Source organism: Geotrypetes seraphini, chromosome 4 (assembly GCF_902459505.1).
Source record: "Geotrypetes seraphini chromosome 4, aGeoSer1.1, whole genome shotgun sequence".
Taxonomy (NCBI): Eukaryota; Metazoa; Chordata; class Amphibia; order Gymnophiona; family Dermophiidae; genus Geotrypetes; species Geotrypetes seraphini.
Genome location: NC_047087.1, coordinates 204,072,085 through 204,095,135, shown reverse-complemented (window position 1 = coordinate 204,095,135; position 23,051 = coordinate 204,072,085). Strand labels below are relative to the sequence as shown.

Sequence of the window (23,051 nt, the reverse complement as noted above, 5' to 3'; positions counted from 1 at the left end):
TCATATGCTGAAAGATTAGAGAAACTGGGGATCTTTTCCCTGGAGAAGCGGAGGCTTAGAGGGGACATGATAGAGACTTATAAGATCATGAAAGGCTTAGAGAAAGTGGAGAGGGACAGATTCTTCAAACTTTCGAAAGCTACAAGAACGAGAGGGCATTCGGAAAAACTAAGAGGGGACAGATTCAGAACCAATGCTAGGAAGTTCTTCTTCACCCAAAGGGTGGTGGACACCTGGAATGCGCTTCCAGAAGGTGTGATAGGACAGAGTGCGCTATTGGGTTTCAAGAATGGATTGGATGCTTTCCTGAAGGAAAAGGGGATCGAAGAGTATAGATAGAGGACTATTATAAAGGTCCTGAACCTGATGGGCCACCGCGTGAGCAAATTTCTGGGCGCGATAGATCCCCTAGTCTGACCCAGCAGAAGCACTGCTTGTGTTCTTATGACTGCACTAGTAAGTGACACACCATGCCACTGTGCAATAGTTTGTGACTATTTGGGAAATGGACGTGCCTTACAATTTCAGGAGAACTGTGGAGAGGCATCTTAAAGAATTATTTTAAATAAATTTGCCACTCACTTTGTCTTAGCACTCCCATCTTTGAACATGGCAGTGACCAGCCTCACATGATGCATCCTAAAATGCACCAGGTGGAGTCAGCCTGCCATAAAAGGGATTTTTCCCTTATTTGGTAATTGTGTAGATACTATCAAATAAGGGAAAATGGCAATGTTAAGGCAGCAGAAAGTGGGCATCGCTCCTCTCTCACTGAGGTACAGGGATCTAGGGGAAGGATCGGGGGTGCAACCACTCACTAGGGAGATTGTTTTGTTTTGGTTTTATATCAAGACAGGTTGAGGGTGAGGGGGATGCCACTATTCACCAGGGCTTTTAAAAGTTAGGAGGAAGGGGGTGCCACTAGATACTACAGATCATTTTCCTTCCGGGGTGTGTGTTTGTGTATCGGATTAGATTTGGGATTGAATCTGGGGCTCTGAAATACCACCCAACTCCCCAGATTCTACTGCCTACCCAAGATCCATAAACTGGAAGTTCCACTATGACTCATTTTAAGTTCAATACCGCCTCAGGCTATCAGGCTCGAAAATTAAGAACTTTAACGGATAACATAGCCTTGAATACCAGAGATTCTGCCCATCTCATAGAGATCATTAATGGCCTGTGACTGAGCAACACAGACATTCTGGTTGGTTTTGATGTGATTTCCCTCCTCACCAATGTCTCAACAAATGAAGCAATCCAGGTCGTAAACCAGAAGCTAGAGACACATGGACTACTGATAGAAGTGGCTAACCTTGTGGCATTCTGTTTAAATACAACATTCTTTCAGCCCAGACAGAAGGCAACAGCATGTATATACACCCTTGGGTGAATTTCCTCAGAAAGGCAATTAACAGATCTCAACAAACCTAGGATTGTAAAGGATCTCTTTGTATTATGTTACAGCACCTGTTCTCCAGTACAATGCGCAGTAGCATCTCCAGGCAGAAGGCAGCATCTTCTTCATCATAGGTCTCTTCATCTGGAGTCACAGAGATCAATGCCTGAAAGAGTGAAAGTTTAATCTTCTATGGACTGCAACATATTTTTATTAAAAAGAAAAATAAGGAGGAACTGGAGAAAAAATCCACAAATACAAAAACTTTATATCCGTAAGTTAAACGCTGAAGCTAAAGCTCAAATATCAACTATTTTATGTCTAAAGCATACAGTTGAAATGCATTTGCAGGGGATTTGCCTCAGAAGCTACCGGGCAATCATTACTCCGGAGCTATGAAGGAGAATTCGATAGAATGATGAAGATTAACCAATGAGAATTTCGGGTTTTCCTTCATAGCTCCGGAGTAATGATTGCCTGGTAGCTTCTGAAGCAAACTATTCCTGACATATTCAGAATCAGTCTAAGCTCATGCATCTGGACTGGCGTGGAGTAGCAGCCTGGCATTTAAATTTATTTATTCAATTTTCTATATGTGCTGGGAGGTGAGAGGCTGATAAGCACTGATGGAGAGAGGGACTTTGGGGTGCCTGTGTCTGAGGATCTAAAGGCATCTAAACAGTATGATAAGGCAGTGGCTGTAGCCAAAAGGATGCTAGGATGTATAGAAAGAGGAATAACCAGCAAAGAAAGGAGGTGTTGAGGCCACATTTGGAGTATTCTGTTCAGCTTTGGAGGCCGTATCTGGTATCTTCTCCCCAAGTTGTGGACTGTATTATATGATTTATATGGATGTTTAAATTTCAATTCTTAGTATGTAATATGACTAAGAGAACAATATATTTCTGTATTTCTTTAAACATCTTGTATAGGATGCATTAAAATGATAAATAAATAAATAAAAAAAAAAAGACTTGAAGCAGTCCAGAGGAAGGCAATGAAAACGGTAAGGGGTCTGAACTAAAAATAGTATGAGAAGAGACTGGAAGACCTAAATATGTATACTCTGGAGGAGAAGAGGGACAGGGGAAATATGATATAGACATTTAATAATAATAATAATAATAATAACTTTATTTTTTCTATACCGCCATAATCTTGCGACTTCTAGGCGGTTCACAGTAAAGATTAGCTGCACAGACAGCAAATTACAGTGTACAGATGAAGAAGAGGACACTGGGCGGTCAGTGGTTACATGGTGCAATTTGGCAAGAGGAAAGATATACATAGGTTACAATATATTTTTTGACATGTTACATTGAAATGGTTGAAAAGCCAGCGAATAACTGGATACAAATTGTGAAGAAGACATTGAACGGTCAAGTGAGTACAGGATGCTGTTGATGAGGAAAAGTGGATTCAGTATGGTCAACAGAAGCTTTGAAAAGGGGGGGGGGGAGTCTGCCTAGGAAATGAATTTATTGAATAGGGTGGTCTTTATTTCTTTCCAAAAGGCACCGTATGTCAACCTGGCGCCATCAATGAAGTAGCCTAGCCAAGTTTGCTGCCTACCAGCTTGAAACTTGAATGTTCTATCCAGAAAGGTTCGGTATCTGCAACCTGTGATTTTCGGGTAGGCAAAAAGGCTGTGATTTCTGGTTGTCCTTGTGGGGGAGTAAAATTCGAAGTGAGATAGTAAATAGTTGGGGGCCATTCCCCACACCAGTTTATAGCAAAAGCAAGAGAATTTGAATAGGATTCGTGCCTCAATTGGCAACCAGTGCAGCAGTCTGTAAAAGGGACTAACGTGGTCACTTTTCTTTAAGCGGATGGCAGTGTTTTGAACTATTCTTAATTTTCTCACGGTTTTTTTTAGGTATACCCACTTAAATGATGTTGCAGTAGTCCAGGGTGGATAGAATCAATGACTGTACCAGTAGTCTGAAAGATAGCGGATCGAAATATTTTTTTATGGTTTTTAGTTTCCAAAGTATGGAGAAGCACTTTTTAGTCATCGAATTTGTGTGTTCAGTCAAGGTCAAGTGGGTATCTAAGGTATTTTTATTTTTTTAGATATTGGGTGGTCGTGACCGTTTAGATGTATTGTTGTTGTAGTGATTTTGTCCTTTGGGTTTGCCAGGAAAATTTTCGTCTTTTCTGAATTCAGTTTCAGTTTAAAATTGATAGTCCATTGCTCAATTTCAGTCATGATATGGGAAATGTGATTTAAGGTGGCATTGGTCACTGGAATTAGAATAGAGATGTCATCTGCGTATATGTAATATGTTAGGTTTAGCTTTTGGAGTAGGTGACCTAAGGAAGAGGTATAGATGTTAAACAAGGTGGGAGATAGAGGGGAACCCTGAGGTACTCCCGAAGGGCTTTTCCAAGAGTTAGAGTAGTTCCCGTCATAGACCACTTGATAAGATCGTTTAGTTAAAAAGCCTTGGAACCAGGTCCAAACTCTTCCTGAGAGACCCATTGCGTCTAGGCAATTCAGCATTATTTCATGGTCCACTAGGTCAAAAGCACTACCAAAGTCTAATTGTAGGATCAGGGCGCTGGTACCTTTACTGAAGAGATCGTATAGGTAATTGAGGATAGAGCCTAGGACTGTCTCAGTGCTGTATCCTTTTCTAAAACCAGATTGATGTTCGTTGAGGAGATTGAATTTATCTAGGTGGTTTACTAGTTCCAGATTGACCAGCCCTTCCAGCAGTTTGGTGAACAAGGGGGTGCTCGCTATGGGTCTATAATTGGACGTCAATGTAATAGAGTTTTCCTGGTCTTTGGGGATGGGTGTGATCAGTATATGTCCCATATACTCGTGGTATGTCCCATTTTTAAGAGTGGCTGTTACCCAGTTAAATAGATCCCTTTTAAATTTGGGTACTGCAACTTGCATGATCTTGGATGGGCATTCGTCTAATAGGCAATTTGATTTGACATATTTATTGAATAAGGTGAGGAAATGGTTCCAATTGGGGGGCTCGAATTGATTCCAGATCATATTGACACTGGACTCCCTTTCCTGCGGTCCGAAGTGGAATTCGAAGTCGGGTGTGGGAGTAGGTATTTTTGCTCTTAAGTCTGTGATTTTTTTGCTGAAGTAGGTGGCGAGTGTGTTTATCGATGGTATCTGTTCATTGTGATTTTTTAGGATCTGTATGGTGTCTGTTAGTCTGTTCACTAGTTTGAACAGTTCTCTGCTGTTTGTTTTGACTGCTCCTATTTTTTGAGCATAGTATTTGTAACGCTTTTCTTTTATCAGGTTTTTGTAGTTTTTCATTTTTTGTTTCCATTTTTTGAAAGGTATTAACATAGAACCAAATCTTTTCCAGAAAAGAGAAGATGGTAAAAATAGAGGGCATAATTTGAGGTTGCAGGGAGGAAGACTCAGAAGCAATGTTAGGAAATTATTTTTCACAGAGAGGGTGGTAGATACCTGAATGCCCTCCTGAGGGAAGTGGTGGAGACAAAAATGGTATGGAATTCAAAAGAGCATGGGATAAACAAAGAGGATTTCTAATTAGAAATGAAGGATGTAAATTAATGAACTAAGGCCAGTACTGGACAGACTTACACGGTCTGTGTCTCAAATTTGGTGATTTGGTGTAGGATGGGCTGGGGAGGGCATCAATGGGAACTTCACTAACTTGGAACATGAGGATGTTACTGGCCAGATTTTATGGTAGATATCCTGCAAACAGGATGGGTGGATAGACTGGAGCGAGCTTGGACGTCAACTTCAGCATTTGGAACCTAGGACAATACTAGGTGGACTTTACAGACTATAACCCAGAAATATCAAAGAAGAGACAAGGTAATTTAATCATGTATTTTTAATGGATATAACTAATAGGCAGACTGAATGTACCATTCAGGTCTTTATCTGCAGTCATTTATTATGCTACCATATTCTCCCAGGGGAGCTCAGAAGGTTGTGAACCAGGGAAACCATTGTTCAAATCCCACTGACATAGCTTGTGGCCCAGAACAAACCACTAAACCCTCCACTATCTCAAGTACAAATAGACTGCAAGTCCTATGGGGATAAGGAAATACCCATTGCACCCGAGTGTAACTCATTGAACTAGGAAGGTGTGAACTAAATACTAAGAATAGATTATTTCATTTGTATTCTTCTTTTCAATAGCCTCAACAAAAATGGCTTTTCATTGAAAGGATTCTCTTGCAGAGAAGTAAAGAAGTCAGAAAGCAGTAGTGGGGGATAAGCAGAGGGGATAGAAGGAGATGGGTGTAAGATCTGATACCCCTGATCCGGCTTTGCTCTGCTAAGCCTGATTAACCTGGGAACACACCAGTTGTTGCTCTTCTAAAGGCAGCAGAAGGTCTGTAAGCCTGCTCAACTGAAGGGTGGCGCTCTGGGTGCTCACTTACCAGTACCTGCTTTACTGGGGCCACCTTGAATGCCAAACTCTCTGCAACCTGATCTATGGAGCCTGCTCTACCAGGGGAAGCAGCTAAAAGTCTATTGCTGCAGAGATTGATCAGGATCCTGCTCCACCAGGAGAGGGTGGCCTGAAGACCACTGCCCTAAGGAATAGCAATACTGATGTGTCATCTGCTGGAGAGAGAGAAATGCTGAAAAACAAAGGAGTAAAGTCAGATCTGAGCTTTATTCTCTATCTGCATCTGTTGGCAGGAATCATAACTCATTTGTCTGGATTGGTCTGTTATGGATAAGGAATATAAGAACATAATAGCCCAGTATCCCATCTTCACAGAGGCCAATCCAAGTCACAAGTACCTGGCAAAGTCTATGCCATCAATCCAGAGCAAGCAGTGGTTTCTCCCATGTCTGTCTTAACAGCAGACGATGGACTTTTCCTCCATAAACTTGTCCAAACCATTTTTAAAATCAGCTACATTAACTGCTCTCAACACATCCTATAGCAATGCATTCCAGAAATTAACTATTCTCTGAGTGAAAAAATATTTCCTCCTATTGGTTTTAAAAGTTTTACTCTAATTTCATCAAGTGTCCCCTAGTTTTGTAAATCTTGATGCAGTAAAAAAATCAATCCACTTGTACCCGTTCTACACCACTCAGGATTTTGTAGACATTAATCATGTCTCCTCTCAGCCATCTCTTTTTTAAGCTGAAGAGCCCCAACCTCTTTCCTCATATGAGAGGAGTTCCATCCCCTTTATTATCTTGGTCGCTCTTCTTTGAACTTTCTAGTGTTGCTATATATTTTAGGAGATAAGGAACTACTCAATGAATGGCTGAGTACATGTCAAATCTAAGGATGAAGATCAGAGGCTGGCTATCCCCTTAACCAAGAAACCATTTGAAACTGAAAGACAGAAGCTGCCTGCTCTGAAATAACTCTGCTCTAATTTGTAAACTTTTATCAGCATCAGTATGCTCAATGTTTGGACAGGTGGTACAAATAAGTGCATCATAAAATGTACCAAGAGGAGTTGATATCCCTGCCATTCAAACCGTGGCAAACATGGTGTATTAAAGAAGCATCTCCTTAATCCTCCTGTTTTATTCCATCGCAAAGAGTTCAGGTTGGTAGCTGAAAGACTTTCCAACCCTCCATCAAACAGCCTCCAATGGGAGACAGCCCAAAAGCGATCATATTCCTATATCATACCTTAATTATGGAATCAACTTCCTCCTGCCATTAGGGCAATTGATAACCTACTGACCTTCTGGAAAGATGCTTCTTTTCATGGACTGGATAAATTCTGGTCTCAAACTTTGACAGACTTTGTTTCAATGTACCTTACCTCAGAACACCTGTGCCTGCTAACCGGTTCTTCTACCGTTCACTACAGATATGTTAATGCCCATTCAAGACTCTATGATTTATTTTCTTAGATTCTGCAAAGCATGTGTTCTGAGTCACATTCTCTATAAGTTGTAAATTATTGATTCTATAGCTTTGTGTTTTGATCCTGTAGCATCTTATTAACTCTGTAATGTACATATCTCTGTTCCTGAAAACTTTGTGTATGTATCCTTGTAACTCATTATGGACTCCTGGGGAGGACGGGCTATAAAAATGAATGAATGAATAAATAAATAGGAGATGAATATGACATCTTAACCTCAAAATCTGAATGTTCTAACAGACATAAGTACTTTGAATGGTACAGGGGCTCCAATAATCCCATGTTCTTTTAGCTATGCTTCATAGCTCCTATACAAAATTAAGCACTAGCCTTTTATGACTCTATGTTTGAATGTTTAGTCTCATTGTCTTCAGTAAAGGCAGTAAAGACATCCTGGTTTCTGAACCCATCTTCTGAATGAGGCATGAAAGCAGCTAAAGATTATGTAAGCATTGTCTCAACATCAGTGTAGCTCCTTGTTTCATGCTGTGAGCCTTCCATGCTAATACAATAGAGATGTCTGTTTCCTTTTCGGTATAATAAGCATGAAGCCTGGTCTAAGCATGACCCCTGTACACAAATACTGCAACCTGAATTACTGTATCCAGCTCTCTCAGCAAACATAGTGATGGTGCATGATGGATATCTTTTGTTTGAACATGGGGCAGGTGTTGAAATCATTGCTATAATTCTCTAATAGGAGAAGGAAAAGAGTTATGGCAAAATCAGAGAAATTTTCACTAATACAAATAACCAAATAACTTGACAAAGATATTGGATGGACAGAGCCATATTGCACTTGTGATGAGGAAAAAAAAATCCAGCATGCAGACTAGCAGATATTAAAAAGTAAGGATGTACCAAAAACTTAAGTTGATGAGTTTTGGACAAGTAAATAAACAGAAGAATAACTAAGATCATCAGGCCCAGAAGCAGCTCATCGTGTTCAAAATCTCTGATGGACAAAAGCATGGGAATTTAGGCACATGCGGTGTTAAGACTTTGTGGCCTTTCCAGAACTCTGGAATTACCATCTCACAATGAGTACAGTCACTTGTGTGAACTTACTTTCTTCAGAAAAATATTCGATTATAGATGCAAACAAATGCAACATATTCAAAATTTGAAAGATATTTGGCTCTTTTGTTTCATGCAGAATATACAAATATATGCTCAAAGCTTCAAACTTTGCCACAGAATTTTCTCTTGCCATACAATCTACCCATAAGCCCTAGGAAACTGGGGCTGTGAGTATTACCTTCATGAGCTCCTGCAGGGATTCCAGCTGCAAGAATTTACTTTCTGTGATCAGCTTCTCAGGGTCACATAGCTGAGCAGAAAAAATATGAGAGGCAAAAATTCAGCTACAGACATGGTTTTAATCAGTCTATCCTATTACGCTCTATAATAATCATTAAACAATCTCTATGCTTAGTAAATTATCTATAAAGCTCTACTTGCCCCCACCAATCTTTCATATAATACAGCCTATCGCAGTCTCATAGTCTCGAGTTTTACCTTTATACAGTCCAGGGCCATACGCTTTGCCTCCTGGTTCTCTGTAGATGGTCCTCGCAGGCTAGACTGCTCTGTGCCACTAAGTGTAAGCCAGCTAACGAAGCTCAGCACTGTCGACTCACCACTAGAAACAAACATTCAGAAAACATTTCATAACTCTAGTCAAGAAAAGTAATAACAATAAGAGGTATAACCAGGGATTATTTTGTTTTGAGTAGAAGAAAAAGAAAAACAACAGAAGTTTAGTTTAGCTTAATTTTTATCATCTGTTGGCAAAATGTGAAAATGATTTGAAATCATAACAGATTGAAGGAGAAAGGCAGTAGCATCAACAAACTGGAGCTTGTGGATTTGGGGGGAGAGGGGAGAACAACATAGGAGGAGGAGATAGTAAAAGGGAATATCAGGCCTGGGAGAAAGTGGCTCTTTCGGCAGGTTTGGAAAGGATAGAATGGAACAATTCATCGCAGCCAGTTCATTGCTAGGACGTTTCATTGCAGCCGCGATGAAACATCCGCATAATGAATTGTTTCATCCTGCTGCAGCAGTCATCCGTCTTCGGCCCTGTCCTGCAGAGTTCATTGTGGGATGCGGGCTGCTGCTTATCGAAGCGGGGAAGGTAGGGAGAAGGGCTATTTTCTCTTCTGGGGGAGGGCAGAGTTCAGCAGAGAGGGCATCCTGCTGCAGCGACACTGGTGAGGCTGCTGATGGGAACAGGGAGGAGATCTTAGGAGGGGGGGAGCATTGCCCCCCACCATACAACCGGGAGGGGTGCACTGGTGACACTGTGATGGGGAGGGCAGGGAGGAGAATCAGATTCATCATGGCCAGTTCATTGTGCTGAAATAGCCATGCTAAAACGGTCACAGTAAACTGTCCTAGACCCTGGAATGGAGTGGAGGGAGGAAGGAAAAGACTGAAGCAGATAAAGGCTGTAACTACTACTACTACTACTTATCACTTATATAGTGCTGAAAGGCAGCGCTGTACATTTTGAAATTTATAGGCAGTCCCTGCTTGTAAGAGCTTACAATCTAACATGGACAGACAGACATGATATACAGGGTTAGGGATGCAGAACCCAAGGTGAGAGAGGAGTTAGGCGTCAAAAGCACTTTCAAAGAGGTGGGCTTTTAATTGGGCCTTGAACACTGCCAGACTCTCAGCCTGCTGTAAGGATTCGTTTAGCTTGTTCTAAGCATATGGTGCAGCAAGGTAGAAGGGATGGAGTTTGGCAGTTGAAGAGAAGGGCACAGATAGGAGGGACTTACCAGCTGAGCTGAGCTCATGGGGGGGGGGGGTGGAGATAAGTGAAGAGAGATAGTGAGGGGCAGCTGAATGAGTGCATTTGTAGGTCAGTAAGAGGAGTTTGAATTGTATTCTGAAATGGATGGGAAGCCAATGAATAACTTTAGGAGAGGGGTAACGTGAGTATAGTGGCTCTCCCGAAATGAGTCATGCAGTCGAATTCGGGATAGATAGGAGGGGAGTGAGATGGCTAAGTGGAAGGCCTGAGAGTAGCGAGTTGCAGTAGTCTAAGCCCGAGGTGATGAGGGAGTGGATAAGTGTTTTGGTAGTATTCTCAGAGAGGAAGGGTCAGATTTTGGCAATATTATAGAGGAAGAAGTGGCAGGTTTAAGTGATATGCATCGCTGTGCCATGCACCCCCTCCACTCACTCTTCCCTACCACTTGAGTGCCCCTCCCACTCTTTGCTATTGCTTGAATGCACCCTCTGCCCTCCCCCCCATCTACCTCTTGAAATGTTCGCTGGCACAAGCAGCATCCTCCACCTGCTGCTTGCGCTGTCCTCGGATTTCTTCTGACATCACATCCTGGTCCCACAACCAGGAAACGATGTCATAACGGAGCCAAGACTGGTGCTAGTAGCAAGTGAAAGATGCCACACTTGCCGGCGAGCATATAAAGAGATACATGAGGGGGGGGCGGAAAGAAGGAGAGGCGCTGGTGCCCCCTCTGAAGACAGCACCATAGTGGTCCACCCCTCCCCCCCTCACAACACCAATGCTTTGGTCTTCATTGAGAATGATGTAAGGGAGCTACCTATATTAGAAATGGTATTTAAAGTGGTGATATAGAAGAACTGAGAACCAATTTCTGTGAAACTGGAAAATGTAATAAGCCAAACTGACACATTAAAAAGCAGTAAAGCACCTGCACTGGATGGTATACATCCCAGAGTATTGAAAGAACTCAAAGCTGAAATTATTTGTCTATTAGTAAACTGAAATCTGTCATTAAAATTGTCCATGGTGCCTGAAGATTGGAAAGTGGCTAATGTAATGAATTTCTAAAAAGGGCTACTGGGGTGATCTGAGAAATTATAGACCAGTATGCCAGATGGCAAAATGGAAGAAACTATTAGAAAGAACAAAAATACTTAATGTTTAAAACAAGTGTTAATGGGACACAGTCAACACAGATTCAGCTAAGGGAAATCTTGTCTCACCAGTTTGCTACATTTTTATTGAAGGTGTGAAAAAACATGTGGATAAATACAAGCCAGTTCATGTAGTGTATCTAGATTTTCAAAACATTTTTGACAAAGTCTATCATCATCATGAGATGCCTAGGAAATTTTTTTTTAAAAACCAACATGGTATAGGAGGCAATGTTCTTATGTGGATTAGTAACTAGTTAAAAAGATAGGAAACAAATGGTCAGTTCTCTCAATGGAATAGGGTGAATAGTGAAGTGCCACAGCAATCTGTACAAGGATCATGCTTTTTAACATATTTATACATGATCTTAAAATGGGAATGTTAAGTGAGGTGATCAAATTTGCAGATGACACAAAACAATTTAAAGAAAATGGTTATAATGGAAATTCTTTGAAACTAAAATGTAGGGGGTTCCCCTTCTCCAGTTGACAAATGCAAAAATAGAGAACAAGTAAGCTTCATAATGACTGCTTAGTGTCAGGGAACTGAAGAGGTAGGGAAACAAGGAGGGACAGAAGAGACTGCCATAGCATCAAGGACCCAAATATGGCATTCACTCTATAGAACCTTGTAAAGGAATAGAGAGTAGACCAAGCAGCTGCTCTACAGATTTCGTCAGGTGGAACAGGAAACAGCAACACTTCCAGTCGAATGTGCTGTGATTAAGAGACAGGTGGCTGCTTTCTGCAGGCAATACATGAAGAAGAAATTGCCATGCAAATCCATCTAGCAATCGAAGCTTTGGAGGCTGGCCTGCCTCGTCTTGATCAGCTGGTCAACACAAAAAAATGGCCAGAGATGTGAATCACTGGTCCTTTCCAGGTAGTAAAGTAGAACTCTTCGCACATCCTGCCTCTGCAAAATCCTGTTTAGCGGAACCCTTAGGGTGAAAAGCGGGCAAATAAATCTCGTGATTGACGTGAAAAGCCGAGACCACCTTCAGGAGAAAGGAAGGTACCATCCACAGTGAAACACCAGCCTCTGTAAACCTGAGGAAGGGTTCTTTGCAGGTGAGAGCCCGCAATTCCGAGAATCACCTTGCTGAGACTATGGCCACCGTCTTGACCATAAGGTCCAAAAGGGATGCATCTTTCAGAGGCTTATAAGGGCCCTTCAGCACGATATTAAGGTCCCATGATGGGAAAGGCCAGTGCAATGGAACATGCAATCTGAGCACCCCCTTCAAGAACCGATATGCCAGTGACTGCTTACCTCCCTAAGCCTGAAAGCATGAGAGGCCTGCCACCTGTACTATGAGAGAAGCAATGACTAGGCCTTTTTCTAGTGCAGCTTGCAAAAATGCCAGGATGACCGGAATTGGTGCCTGTTCCTTCCAGGGTCTTAGTGTAAGCTGCAAACATCAAAGGCTTCTTTGCTCTAAGGAGAGTCGCACCGACTACCTCCAAAGTAACCCTCACAAGTCGGGGCCATGCCTTAAGACCAAAGCATTTTAGATTCTCCATGGAAACTGGACCTTGACTGAGGAGCCCTGGAAAAACCAGCAGCTTGAGACACCTGCCTCTTTGCAGTCGCACCAGTTCCATATACCAAGGCCGATGAGCCCAGTCTGGAGCTACCAGTATTACAAGACACAGAAGGCTCATGACTCTGCAGATGATCCAGCCCACCTTGGCACATTGTGGGAACATAGAGTAGACTCTCTGTGGGCTAGGGCTGAACCAGGGCTACCAACCTTGTGCTTCCTGGTTTGGTTTGACTGTAGAAGCAATTTGCTTTCACATTCTTGGCTGAGGGTATGAAATCCATTTTTGGTTTCCTCAGCACTGCATAATAAGACTAAATGCTCTCTGGGACAGGGACCATTCCCCTGGATCCAGAGTTTACCTGCTTAAAATGTCAGCTTGAATGTTCTCTATTCCTGCCACATGGGCTGCTGAGAGCATCTGTGAGTTTCTGTCCACTTGAAGAACATCTGTGCCTCCAGGCGTAATGGGGCGCTTCTGGTGCTTCCATGTCTGTTCACATAAGCTATCGTGGTGACATTACTGGAGAATACTCTGACCACCATTCCTGTCAGGAATGTCTCCAATGCTTTCAATGCCAAATGAATGACTCTCAGTTCTAGATAATTTATGGACCACTTGTTTTCCATCTGTAGAGAATGCTATTGCAGGGAACACCTGGAGAGAAGAGAATTCTGGAGTGGACACATATGTGCTCTCACGCAGGGAATGATTTCCAGGGTGGCCGCCATTGAGCCCAGTACCTGAAGGTAATGCTAGGCCGTAGGCATTGGTACAACTAAGATCTCTGAGATCTGTTTCCTGAGCTTCTATTTGTATGGCTTGGGAAGAAAGACGTGGTCTCTTGCTGTATTGAAGCAGACTCCTAGATATTCCAAGCACTGAATCAGTTGTAGTTGACTATCCAACCAAGTCCCTGGAGGAGATCCACCACCTGCTGCACTGTGTGCTCACCTTCCTGTCTTGAGGGAGCTCTGATTAGCCAATCATCCAAGTATGGGTGAACCTGTATGCCCATCCTGTGAAGGAGAGCTGCTATCACCACCATCACCTTGGTAAAGGTGTGTAGGGCCATGGTCAATCTGAAAGGCAGAGCCAAAAACTGGAAGTATCTCTTGAAAACATGGAATCTCAGATATTTTCTGTGTTCTGGAAAAATGGGAATGTAAAGATATGCCTCCATTAAATCCAGTGATGCTAGGAATTCCCTCAGATCCACCACTGCGATGACTGATCAGAACATCTCCATGCAGAAGCATGGAACTCTCAGTGCCATGTTTATGGACTTCAGATCCAGGATAGGCTCCAGTCTTCTGTGCTTTTCTTGGGCACTATGAAGTTCACAGACTATCTGCCGGAGTCCAATTCTTCTTCAGGAACTGGTTCTATGGCATGAATGTCCAAGAATTGTTGTACTGTTGCTTGGACCCTAGCCTCCACTTCTGGCTGTCTGGTGGGGGAGTTGAGGAACAAATCTGGAGGAGAGTGAGAAAACTCAATCTTGTGATCCTCTCAAATAATGTCCAAGACTTAGCAGTCTGATGAGATCTGTTTCTATTCCCTCCAGAAAGCTGACAGTCTCACGCCAATGTGAGGAGGCGTGGCAGTTGACCTGGGAATCATTGTGGCTTTTTGTTGGCTATGCTGCGTCCTTCAGCATCACCACTCCCATATTAGGAAGGGAGGTAAACTTGGTCATGTGAGCTACCACAAAATCCACCTTTGGCAGCTGTTGAAATTCGGAGCCATAGGATAAAGCCTGGACATAGCTTTTGAGAGCCTTCTAGGGATCCCACTGGTCAGTGATTAACGAGGTCATGTCTGGATGTGCCAGAATGAAGGTAGTCTGTGTATTTGTACCACTCATAATGGAATACTGAGAGGTGGAAGACTGTTGAGGGTCCAACTTCAATTCATAGAGTGTCGGAAATGACATGCAAAATAGTTGCCGACTTGAAAAAAATGGCAAACTGAGGGGTTGTCACCTTGATTGATAGCTGTCATAGCCTCCTGACCTCTGGCCAAGACAGGGACCCTATATCATCCAGGATTCAGCTAATCCTTGAGATAATAAAGGCATGGAAACGGACTTCCAAAGTCCTCCCAGTCCTGCTCCAAGTGATCACTGATTCTTGAAGCAAGATTGTGCCGAGGCAGGGAAACCTTCTGGGGACTCGCCCTGTTCTGGTGCTGGCATACTTGCAGGCAGCACAGCACTCCCTGGGCTTGTCAAACAGGCTCTCCACAAAAGACTGACAAAGTCTGAAAACCCCTGAACAGGCAGCCCTAAGGGCCCCTTATGTCACGAGGGAGTGGGCATCCCTCCTGCTGGGGATTGTTTTGCAGTTTGTGGTAGGAAGGAGTGGGCATCCCTTCTGCTGAGGACAGTGTGTGTGGGGGGGAGGGGGTTCCCTGCCGCTCAGCTGATCGTGGCAGAGAGATTTCCTTGCCACGATCAGCTCAGTGGCAACATAATTCTCTAAACGGTGTCTGTGAAATGGAAGTGGGTTAGAGAATCGGGGCGGTTAGGCGGGGATAGGCATTTGTCCATTAGGACAGATGCGATTCTATATAGGACTCCTGTAAGCGATTCTCAAATGCTGCTTAGGCAGCTGCTGAGACCGGGCGTCCTATACAGAATCAGGCCCTAAATGCATATTTCACATTCCAAAGGCCTAGAAAACTTTTGTTGCTTTCCAAAACTCCCTACTCAACATGCCCAATGATCCTGAAAACTTATTGGCATTCAAATTTGTTCAATAACTAGATGCCCTATAAAACTATCATCCAGACTGACCATTTCATACTGCTCCTTACCGATTAGAAGGTATTTCCTCACGTTGCAGAGAGATCTTGCCATTGGGGTCCACAAAGTCTTCAACCTGCATGACAGATGATACTTTTATTCAAGTACATTACACCTTCAGTTTTAAGCATTCATCCCTACTAAGGCCCAGATTCTCAAAACTTAACGTGGTCACTAAACTGGTTTCCAGACAGTTTAGTCTGCATGCATTTTAGCAACGTATTATCAAAATGGCTTATCTCAGTCTTTAGCAAGCTTTCTAGCAGTCTCTGACACTGGCATGAAAATGGTCTCTTCAATATTGAAATGAGCACTCTGGTGGATTCTTAAAAATTGCCGAGCCATTCTCCAAGAATGGCATCAGCTTTTGGCAACAAAAATCAGTGACTGGTCCGGGGTGCCTGTTAAAAGTGCATCTTGTGGCATGTGTTTTGACTGTGGCTAATGAAAAAAAAAAATGAAGAATTATAAATTATCGTCTATTTTATTTTTGGTGGGAATAGTAAAAGCACGCTTCTGGAGCGTGAGTAATATAGCCCCCTTTGGCAGTGGGAGAGATTCCCAATGTCTCTCGCCACCAACCAATACCCTCTCCCAACCCCCCTCGGCAGCAGGAGATTTGTCCATGCTCTCCTGCCACCACGCAACCCCTCCTCCCCGTGCTTCCGACGACCCCACCCTCTCCACTTACCTTATTTTCAGATGGCTGGCTGGAGGAATGCATACTCCCTCTGGCCAGCAGGCCCACCTCTTCAAAATGGCAGGCCTTCATATTGGGGAGGGGCCTGAGGCTCTGATTGGCCCAGGTTGTTTAAGGCGCCTCCTATGGGTGGGGCCTTATGCATCCGAGGAGGGGCCTGAGGCTTCTATTGGCTCATACATAAGGCCCCACCCATAGGAGGGGGCCTTAAACAACCTGGGCCAAACAGAGCCTCATGCCCCTCCCTGGTGCATCCCAAGATGCACCAAGGAGGAAACAGCCCATCATTTTAGAGGTGGGCCTGCTGGCCAGTCATCTGAAAGTAAGGTAAGGGGGAGAGGGCGGGGGGTCGTCGGAGGCCTTGGGGGGGAGGGGGTTGAGAGAGTGTGGGCAACTCTCCCGCTGCCGAGAAGGGGTTAGGAGGGAGTGTTGGTTGGCGATGGGAGACATTGGGCATCTCTCCCATTACTGGAGAGGTGTGTTGGTTGACAGCGAGAGACACTGGGCATCTTTCCCGTTGCCAGGGGTATGTGTCGGTTGGCAGCGGGAGATACTGGGCATCTTTCCTGCTGTTGGGTGTTTTGTTTTTTTCTTTCATTTATTTTGCGCATGTGCCCATCACTATAACAAATGATGGGCACATGCACATTTAGTGAATCTTTGCCACTTTCTGCCAAACTCATTTGCATTAGTGTTTTTTTGGAAAATGACTTGCTTTTTTAAAATCACTACTATAAGGGCTGCGATAGCAGCCTGTCAGACTTTTACATGGTTTTTTGAAAATCTAGCCCGAAGGCTCCTATTTTATTCCATTGCTATAATCTCTTTTGTACTAGACACCCATAGTCGCATCTCTACCTTCACTCTGCCAATCAACCCTGTGCCTTTTCATCTTCTATCAGTTTCCTTCTATGGCAGTCAGTCAGTACCTGATTACCTTGCTCAATGTTTTTAAAACAAAAAATATATAAACGTGATTATCTGTGTTGAGACCACAAAGTATAGGGAAGAGGAGTTCAACTCTTTATGTAGAGAGCAACATAAGCTACACTTTACAAATAATTTGTGCAAAACAGGTTTATCCCACACTAGAATCAATTTAAGCCAATTGTCAAAAAATCTTCCTTTCCATCATCAAGTAACAAAATCAGATAATTGTACCCACCTTAATTCTTTTCCAGTAACTAGGCCATCTGTATTGTTTCCTTTCCCTCTTAGCAAAAGCCAATTTCTAACCCTCTCTCCTGAAAAGTATGCTGTATATCATTACCTCTACCATGGCTTTTGGCAGTAACTCGGCTCGGAATAGCTGCAGCATGGAGTCCATAATGTTTTTCCAGCCCTCCCGCAAAATATCTCCATGTCGATGGGCTAAGTGAAATACTGTCCTGGCAGCAGTTTGAGCTTTCAGATTGCTTCCAAAAACAGTAGGCAGGTTCTCAACAGACTATGAGAAAGAGGAGATGAATGGAATTATGGAGCCATTAGCTCTGTCCCTTTTAAATACAATGGTATCAGGCTTAAAGTAGGAGAGTAGTAGAATGGGACAATTATTTTTTCTCAAACTTTTAAATAACATATTGACACATTAAAAATTAGAGAATGACATGGGGATGGGTACCCACGATTAACCATGAGGCAGGGATACGGACAGGGACAGAGACAAACTTTATCCCATGTCATTCTTTAAAAATCTGAGACTAGTATCAGGGGAGAGTTTAGTGGTTACAGCCTCAGCACCCTGGGTTTGTGGATTCAAATCCACGCCACCCCTTGTGACCCTTGTCACTTAATCCCCCCATTGCCCCAGGTACATTAGATAGTTTGTGAGCCCACCGGGACAGACAGGGAAAATGCTTGAGTACCTGAATAAATTCATGTAAACTGTTCTGAGCTCTCCTGGGAGAATGGTATAGAAAATTTAATTAATTAAAACTTAACACATCTTAGAAAATTGGTAACTGAATTGGATGATTTAAAAACTGCTTTTGTTTTTTTTTAAATTCTTTATTCAGTTTTAACTCTTGCAACAAGTGTACAATATTCAATCAGATAATTCGTACAAATCACTGCTTTTGGATTTACATGAACTACTGTTAAAAGACATCATTTGTGTCTTGTTTGCCTTTGATGTTTGCTGATCAGACTCCTACCATCTGCAATGTCTTTCCATCGTGTGCCCAACTGTTCAAGCATCTTACTGCAACAGGTTCATCCATCAAGAAACATTTCTAACATTTAAAAGACACCCTGTTCATCCACTAACAGTTTAGGTTCTCTTCTATATCCATGTCTAAATGACAATCCAATTACCTTCCCAGATAATGTAAAAAAACATAGACAACTGATCTCTGCAAAGGTTGTACCAAAACCAGAACAAAATGGAAGGCTCTATTTGTGATTTATAAACAGTTGTACAGAATATTGTCCCTTTTTACACTTTAACAAAAAAATTTAAATATAAACTGTTAAGTGTTTGAAGCTTGTGCAAATAAGGACAGAGGCCATGGAGACAGGGTGGGAATGGAGACAGAGCCAGCCGGGACAGGAACAAAATTTGTCCCCATGTCGTTCTCTAGTAACAATCACATATCAAGTTCCTAACTGTAAAATAGTAAATGTTTTATGGTCATAATAGTATACATGAAATAAAAAAATATGACCATAGGATCAATATATAACCTGACGGAATAAAAAAGGGTAAAAAGTAAAGAGTGCCAACAGAAGACTCCTGAAATCAAAACTCCTATGAACAACCTTGCCCTTCAAAAGGCAGAAGTACATTCTGGCTGATTTGTGGGAAAATGAGAAAAACATATTTTGCTTAGTATCTCTGCAACAGGCCTTTTACCTCTGAAATATTGTGTATCCTGAAGGGCTATGCAGAAGTCCAATACACATTATGATGGAACACGCTTCTTATATTATAGATAGATACTTAACTTATTTTTGAGCATAAGTAACATAGAAACAGAATGCCAGATAAAGGCCAAATAGCCTATCCAGTCTGCCCATCCACAGTAACCATTATCTCTTCCTCTCTCTAAGAAATACCACGTGACTATCCCAGGCTTTTTTGAAATCAGACACAGTTCTTTCTGCCATTGCAGGGCAGCACCAAGTACAGTACTGTCATACTGAGTTGAATAAGGTTTCTCTATACTATATCATTTCTCAAGTTGATTCCTTAGGTGCTAGGTGAAGCAGTGTTGTTTTAGGCTTTTCCTTTGTTTTGAGTGAGTTTTAGTAGGTGTTTTTTGCCCATTATTCATGATGACAGGCTACTGACAAAAGTTAGGCTGAATGCACAGGTTTGGTTGATTGCCAATTGTTACAGACCCAGGACTATGTGAGTATCTTTTAACACTCTATTTGCAGGTTTTGATGTAACTTTCACTTAATATAAGTTGTTATTACTGTTCCCTTATTTTTATTTGTTATCACACTGTGCAGGTATTTTAAAGTTGGGTTTTTGGTTTTTTTTTTTTTATAAATACTACTAATATGTTAGTATAAAGTACATTTGTTTTAAAGTGGACTTCTCACTGATTTTACATACCATTATATTGTGCATATGTTTAAAATGACTTTCACACTGTGCATTTATCTTATTTACCCCCCTCTTTTACTAATGCATAGCGCAGGTTTTAGCGCTGGCAGTAGCGGTAAGTGCTCTGACGCTCATAGGAATTCTATAAGCATCGGAGCAGTTACCGTTGCTGCCGGCGCTAAAACTCATACTACGTGTTAGTAAAAGAGGGGGTTAGTTTGTTTTGACTATGCCTGTTTTTAGTGGTACATTTTTTTATTTACTCTAAGTTATTTTAATAGTTCTTCAGCTTTGGTGGAAGCTGTTTTTGACACCATGTGGGTAATCTGTTCTTTTAGCTACCTTCTTCTTGTGTCTTTATAAATATTTTAATTAGTATATATTGTATTAATTATATTTGTTGTTTCTGTTGTATTCACCAGACATAGCCTTATAGTTGAAATGAAGCCATGTTGGGCACTATTCCTCAGAGCATTTGATTAAACACAAGTTTTTTTGTCATATAATCTGTTTGTTGTCTTCTGTTCCACATTGGATATAGTAGATATAGCCTTCTTGTTTCCTTACACCTAACTATTGTGTGCACATGGGTTAGAAGGTATTCAAGATTTGGTCTCAAATCTCACAAATAGTACGTAACAATGTATGCACAATTCTTAGCTTACTGCTACATAAAGAACAAGTCAGAAAGATATGTACATGCCTTGTCTAGTTTATTCCATCTTTCAAGTTATTCTGTCTCCAGAGCATACAACATTGTGACCTTACTGGAGAAGTGAGGGTCGCATTTCAAGAACATTCGTCACAGTAACTAGTATAATATATATCTAGAAAGATCAGGTATTTTCTAATCCAAGCTGGATCCCATTACCAGCTGTGAGTCAGCTATGGCTCAGGTGCTCATTTGTTTAGCTTTCAACCCCAGCAAATCTTGTGCTAACATCATAGTTGCTATGACAGATATACAAAAACTACCACCAAGCCAAGGCCAAACACTTAATATTAAAGCAACTACATTTAATAACTTTGGTCTGATTCTTTATCAACCTCTTCACTGCAAAGAAAGTAAAGATAAAGGAAGCTTCTGGGTTTTTATGCAATAATGTTTCTCATTATAACTTAAACACTGAGATACAGATACTAACTAGCAAGGATGTCAAGGTTTAGTATAAAAGCATTATTTACAGCAAACGTACTAAGCAGTAGTAGACAATTCAGTGTCATCATCTGCAATCTATGATGTGAAGAATGGTCAAGTTCTCTCTGTGTTTAGATTTAACAATGTGCATGTTTCTAGACCTTTATCAATTTTAATGTCATTTCCCCAGACAGTTTTCTGCTGTCCTCTATCTCTTTCAATAGGCAGTTGTAAACTGCTGTGCTTTCGTAACAGCTCAAATACATATACAGTGATACCTTGGAATCCAAACTTAATCCGTTCCAAAACCCCGTTTGAGTTCCAAGACAATTTTTCCCATTGAAAATAATAGAAATCCGTTCCTGGGTCCCACAAACTCAAATTTTAACAGGAAATACACTGGATTTTAAGGTAAAATATTAACAAATATTCAAAAGCAGCATTCAGATTCTGGGGCACAAACACACACATACAATGTGCAGGGTGTTCAGATTCCAAAGCAGAGTTCGGATTCCAAGACAAAATTTACTACAAAAAAAAGTCTGGATTCCAAGTCGTTCAAGTTCTGGGGTGTTCAGATTTCGAGGTACCACTGTATGTCTAAACTAGTGGTTTGTAATTGTTTTGCTGTTTTTGTTCATTTCCACAGCTACAAAATACAGGAGGATAGATCATTATTTTAGCTGCTAAGCTGTAAATCAAAATGGATTCAATTATACCAAATGGCACAACTTTCTGCACCTTGGTCAAGTCGTTTTCTGAAAAAACACACGAGGATCAAAGGTAGCAACAAGTGGATTGGATTTGTAAACCTACCATTAACAACTGTTTTCCAAAACACAAATCGAACATTTTGTTCCAAACTGACCAAAACCGCAACAAAAATCATTTTAATATATATTATGTTTACAGTTCATTTTAGTTGTGATTGTATTCGATACCTTTCAAATTAGGGTGCGTGTCAATTTTCCTCTTATCTGTCCATCCACTCATTAAGTTTTATTGCCATGTCATCTTCCCACCATTATATAAATTATTTTAAAATAAATAAAGCACCTATGTAAAAGCGATTCATGTCAAAGGTAGGCACCGAAAATGCAGACCTTGGCCTACATTTCCGGCACATATCTTTGCCAAGGGCACAATTCTCTATATGGTGCCGTTGTGTGATTGACACACAATTGGCGACCACTTTTAAGGCAGCCACTGTCAACGGCACCATTTAGAGAGTCCAGGCCTTTGTTCCAGCCAAAATCTATAATGCCCAAGAGCTTTGTTATCCTCCCATATACCATATTAGGGGTGTTCAAAGAGAAAAGAAATGCAACTTAGGGAAATACAGACTAGAAACATCTCTTTTTTTCCTCTTTGCATCATCCTACGTTGGTCTTATTGAAGAAATCATTAAATTAGAAAAAGCTTACTTCACTGCTAAGAGTTGTGAACTTGCAGAGAGAAATGATGAGGTTATCGAATACATCACTTAGTCCATAGTGGGCAGAAATCATTGCACATTTTCTGAAAGGAGTTAAGCAAGAAACATTAATATTGAAACAGTGAAGAGCAATAGCAACAGAAATGTTTCAAAATGCTGCAGATGACTAGTGGACAGTTAATTACATTGGACAATCAGCGTTTTTCATAATACAACAAAGTACTTGTGACAAATTATTTAAAGTATTTAAATGATATATTTGATAAGAAAAGTAAAAAGTAAATAAGAAAAACTAGAAAGGATAGATAGGAGGTCGGAGGGTTTTTTAACCAATGAGGATCTTCCCTTTCAAGTTTGCTGGCAAAGTATTAACAACTGGCGGAAGATGGGGATCTGAGGTTTTTCTTCCTATTGTCCTAGGCCAGGGGTAGGCAATTCCAGTCCTCGAAAGCCACAGGCAGGTCAGGTTTTCAGGATATCCACAATAAATATGCAGGAGATAGATTTGCATCTCAAGGAGGCAGTACATGCAGATCCATCTCATACATATTCATTGTGGATATCCTGAAAACCTGACCTGCCTATGTCTCTCGAGGACCGGAATTGCCTACCCCTGTCCTAGACGACTGAAGATTGCTAGCCCGGGTTTAATAAAGGAATGATTTTTCACTTGCATTAAAACTACATAC

At 41.6% G+C, this 23,051-nt stretch overlaps 1 protein-coding gene across 6 annotated transcripts in view; it reads right to left on the bottom strand.

Moving 5' to 3' along the window:
• The window catches only part of GBF1 (golgi brefeldin A resistant guanine nucleotide exchange factor 1), a 516,681-nt gene that overhangs the window by 111,973 nt on the left and 381,657 nt on the right, over positions 1–23,051 (bottom strand). For all 6 annotated transcript variants that reach the window (XM_033940425.1, XM_033940426.1, XM_033940429.1 and 3 more), the window contains 6 exons: positions 22,352–22,445; positions 17,510–17,686; positions 15,551–15,615; positions 8,789–8,912; positions 8,529–8,600; positions 1,474–1,568 (listed from right to left, as the gene is read on the bottom strand). In XM_033940425.1, coding sequence (XP_033796316.1) covers positions 1,474–1,568; positions 8,529–8,600; positions 8,789–8,912; positions 15,551–15,615; positions 17,510–17,686; positions 22,352–22,445 — 627 coding nt within the window. The remainder of the gene's footprint in view (positions 1–1,473; positions 1,569–8,528; positions 8,601–8,788; positions 8,913–15,550; positions 15,616–17,509; positions 17,687–22,351; positions 22,446–23,051) is intronic.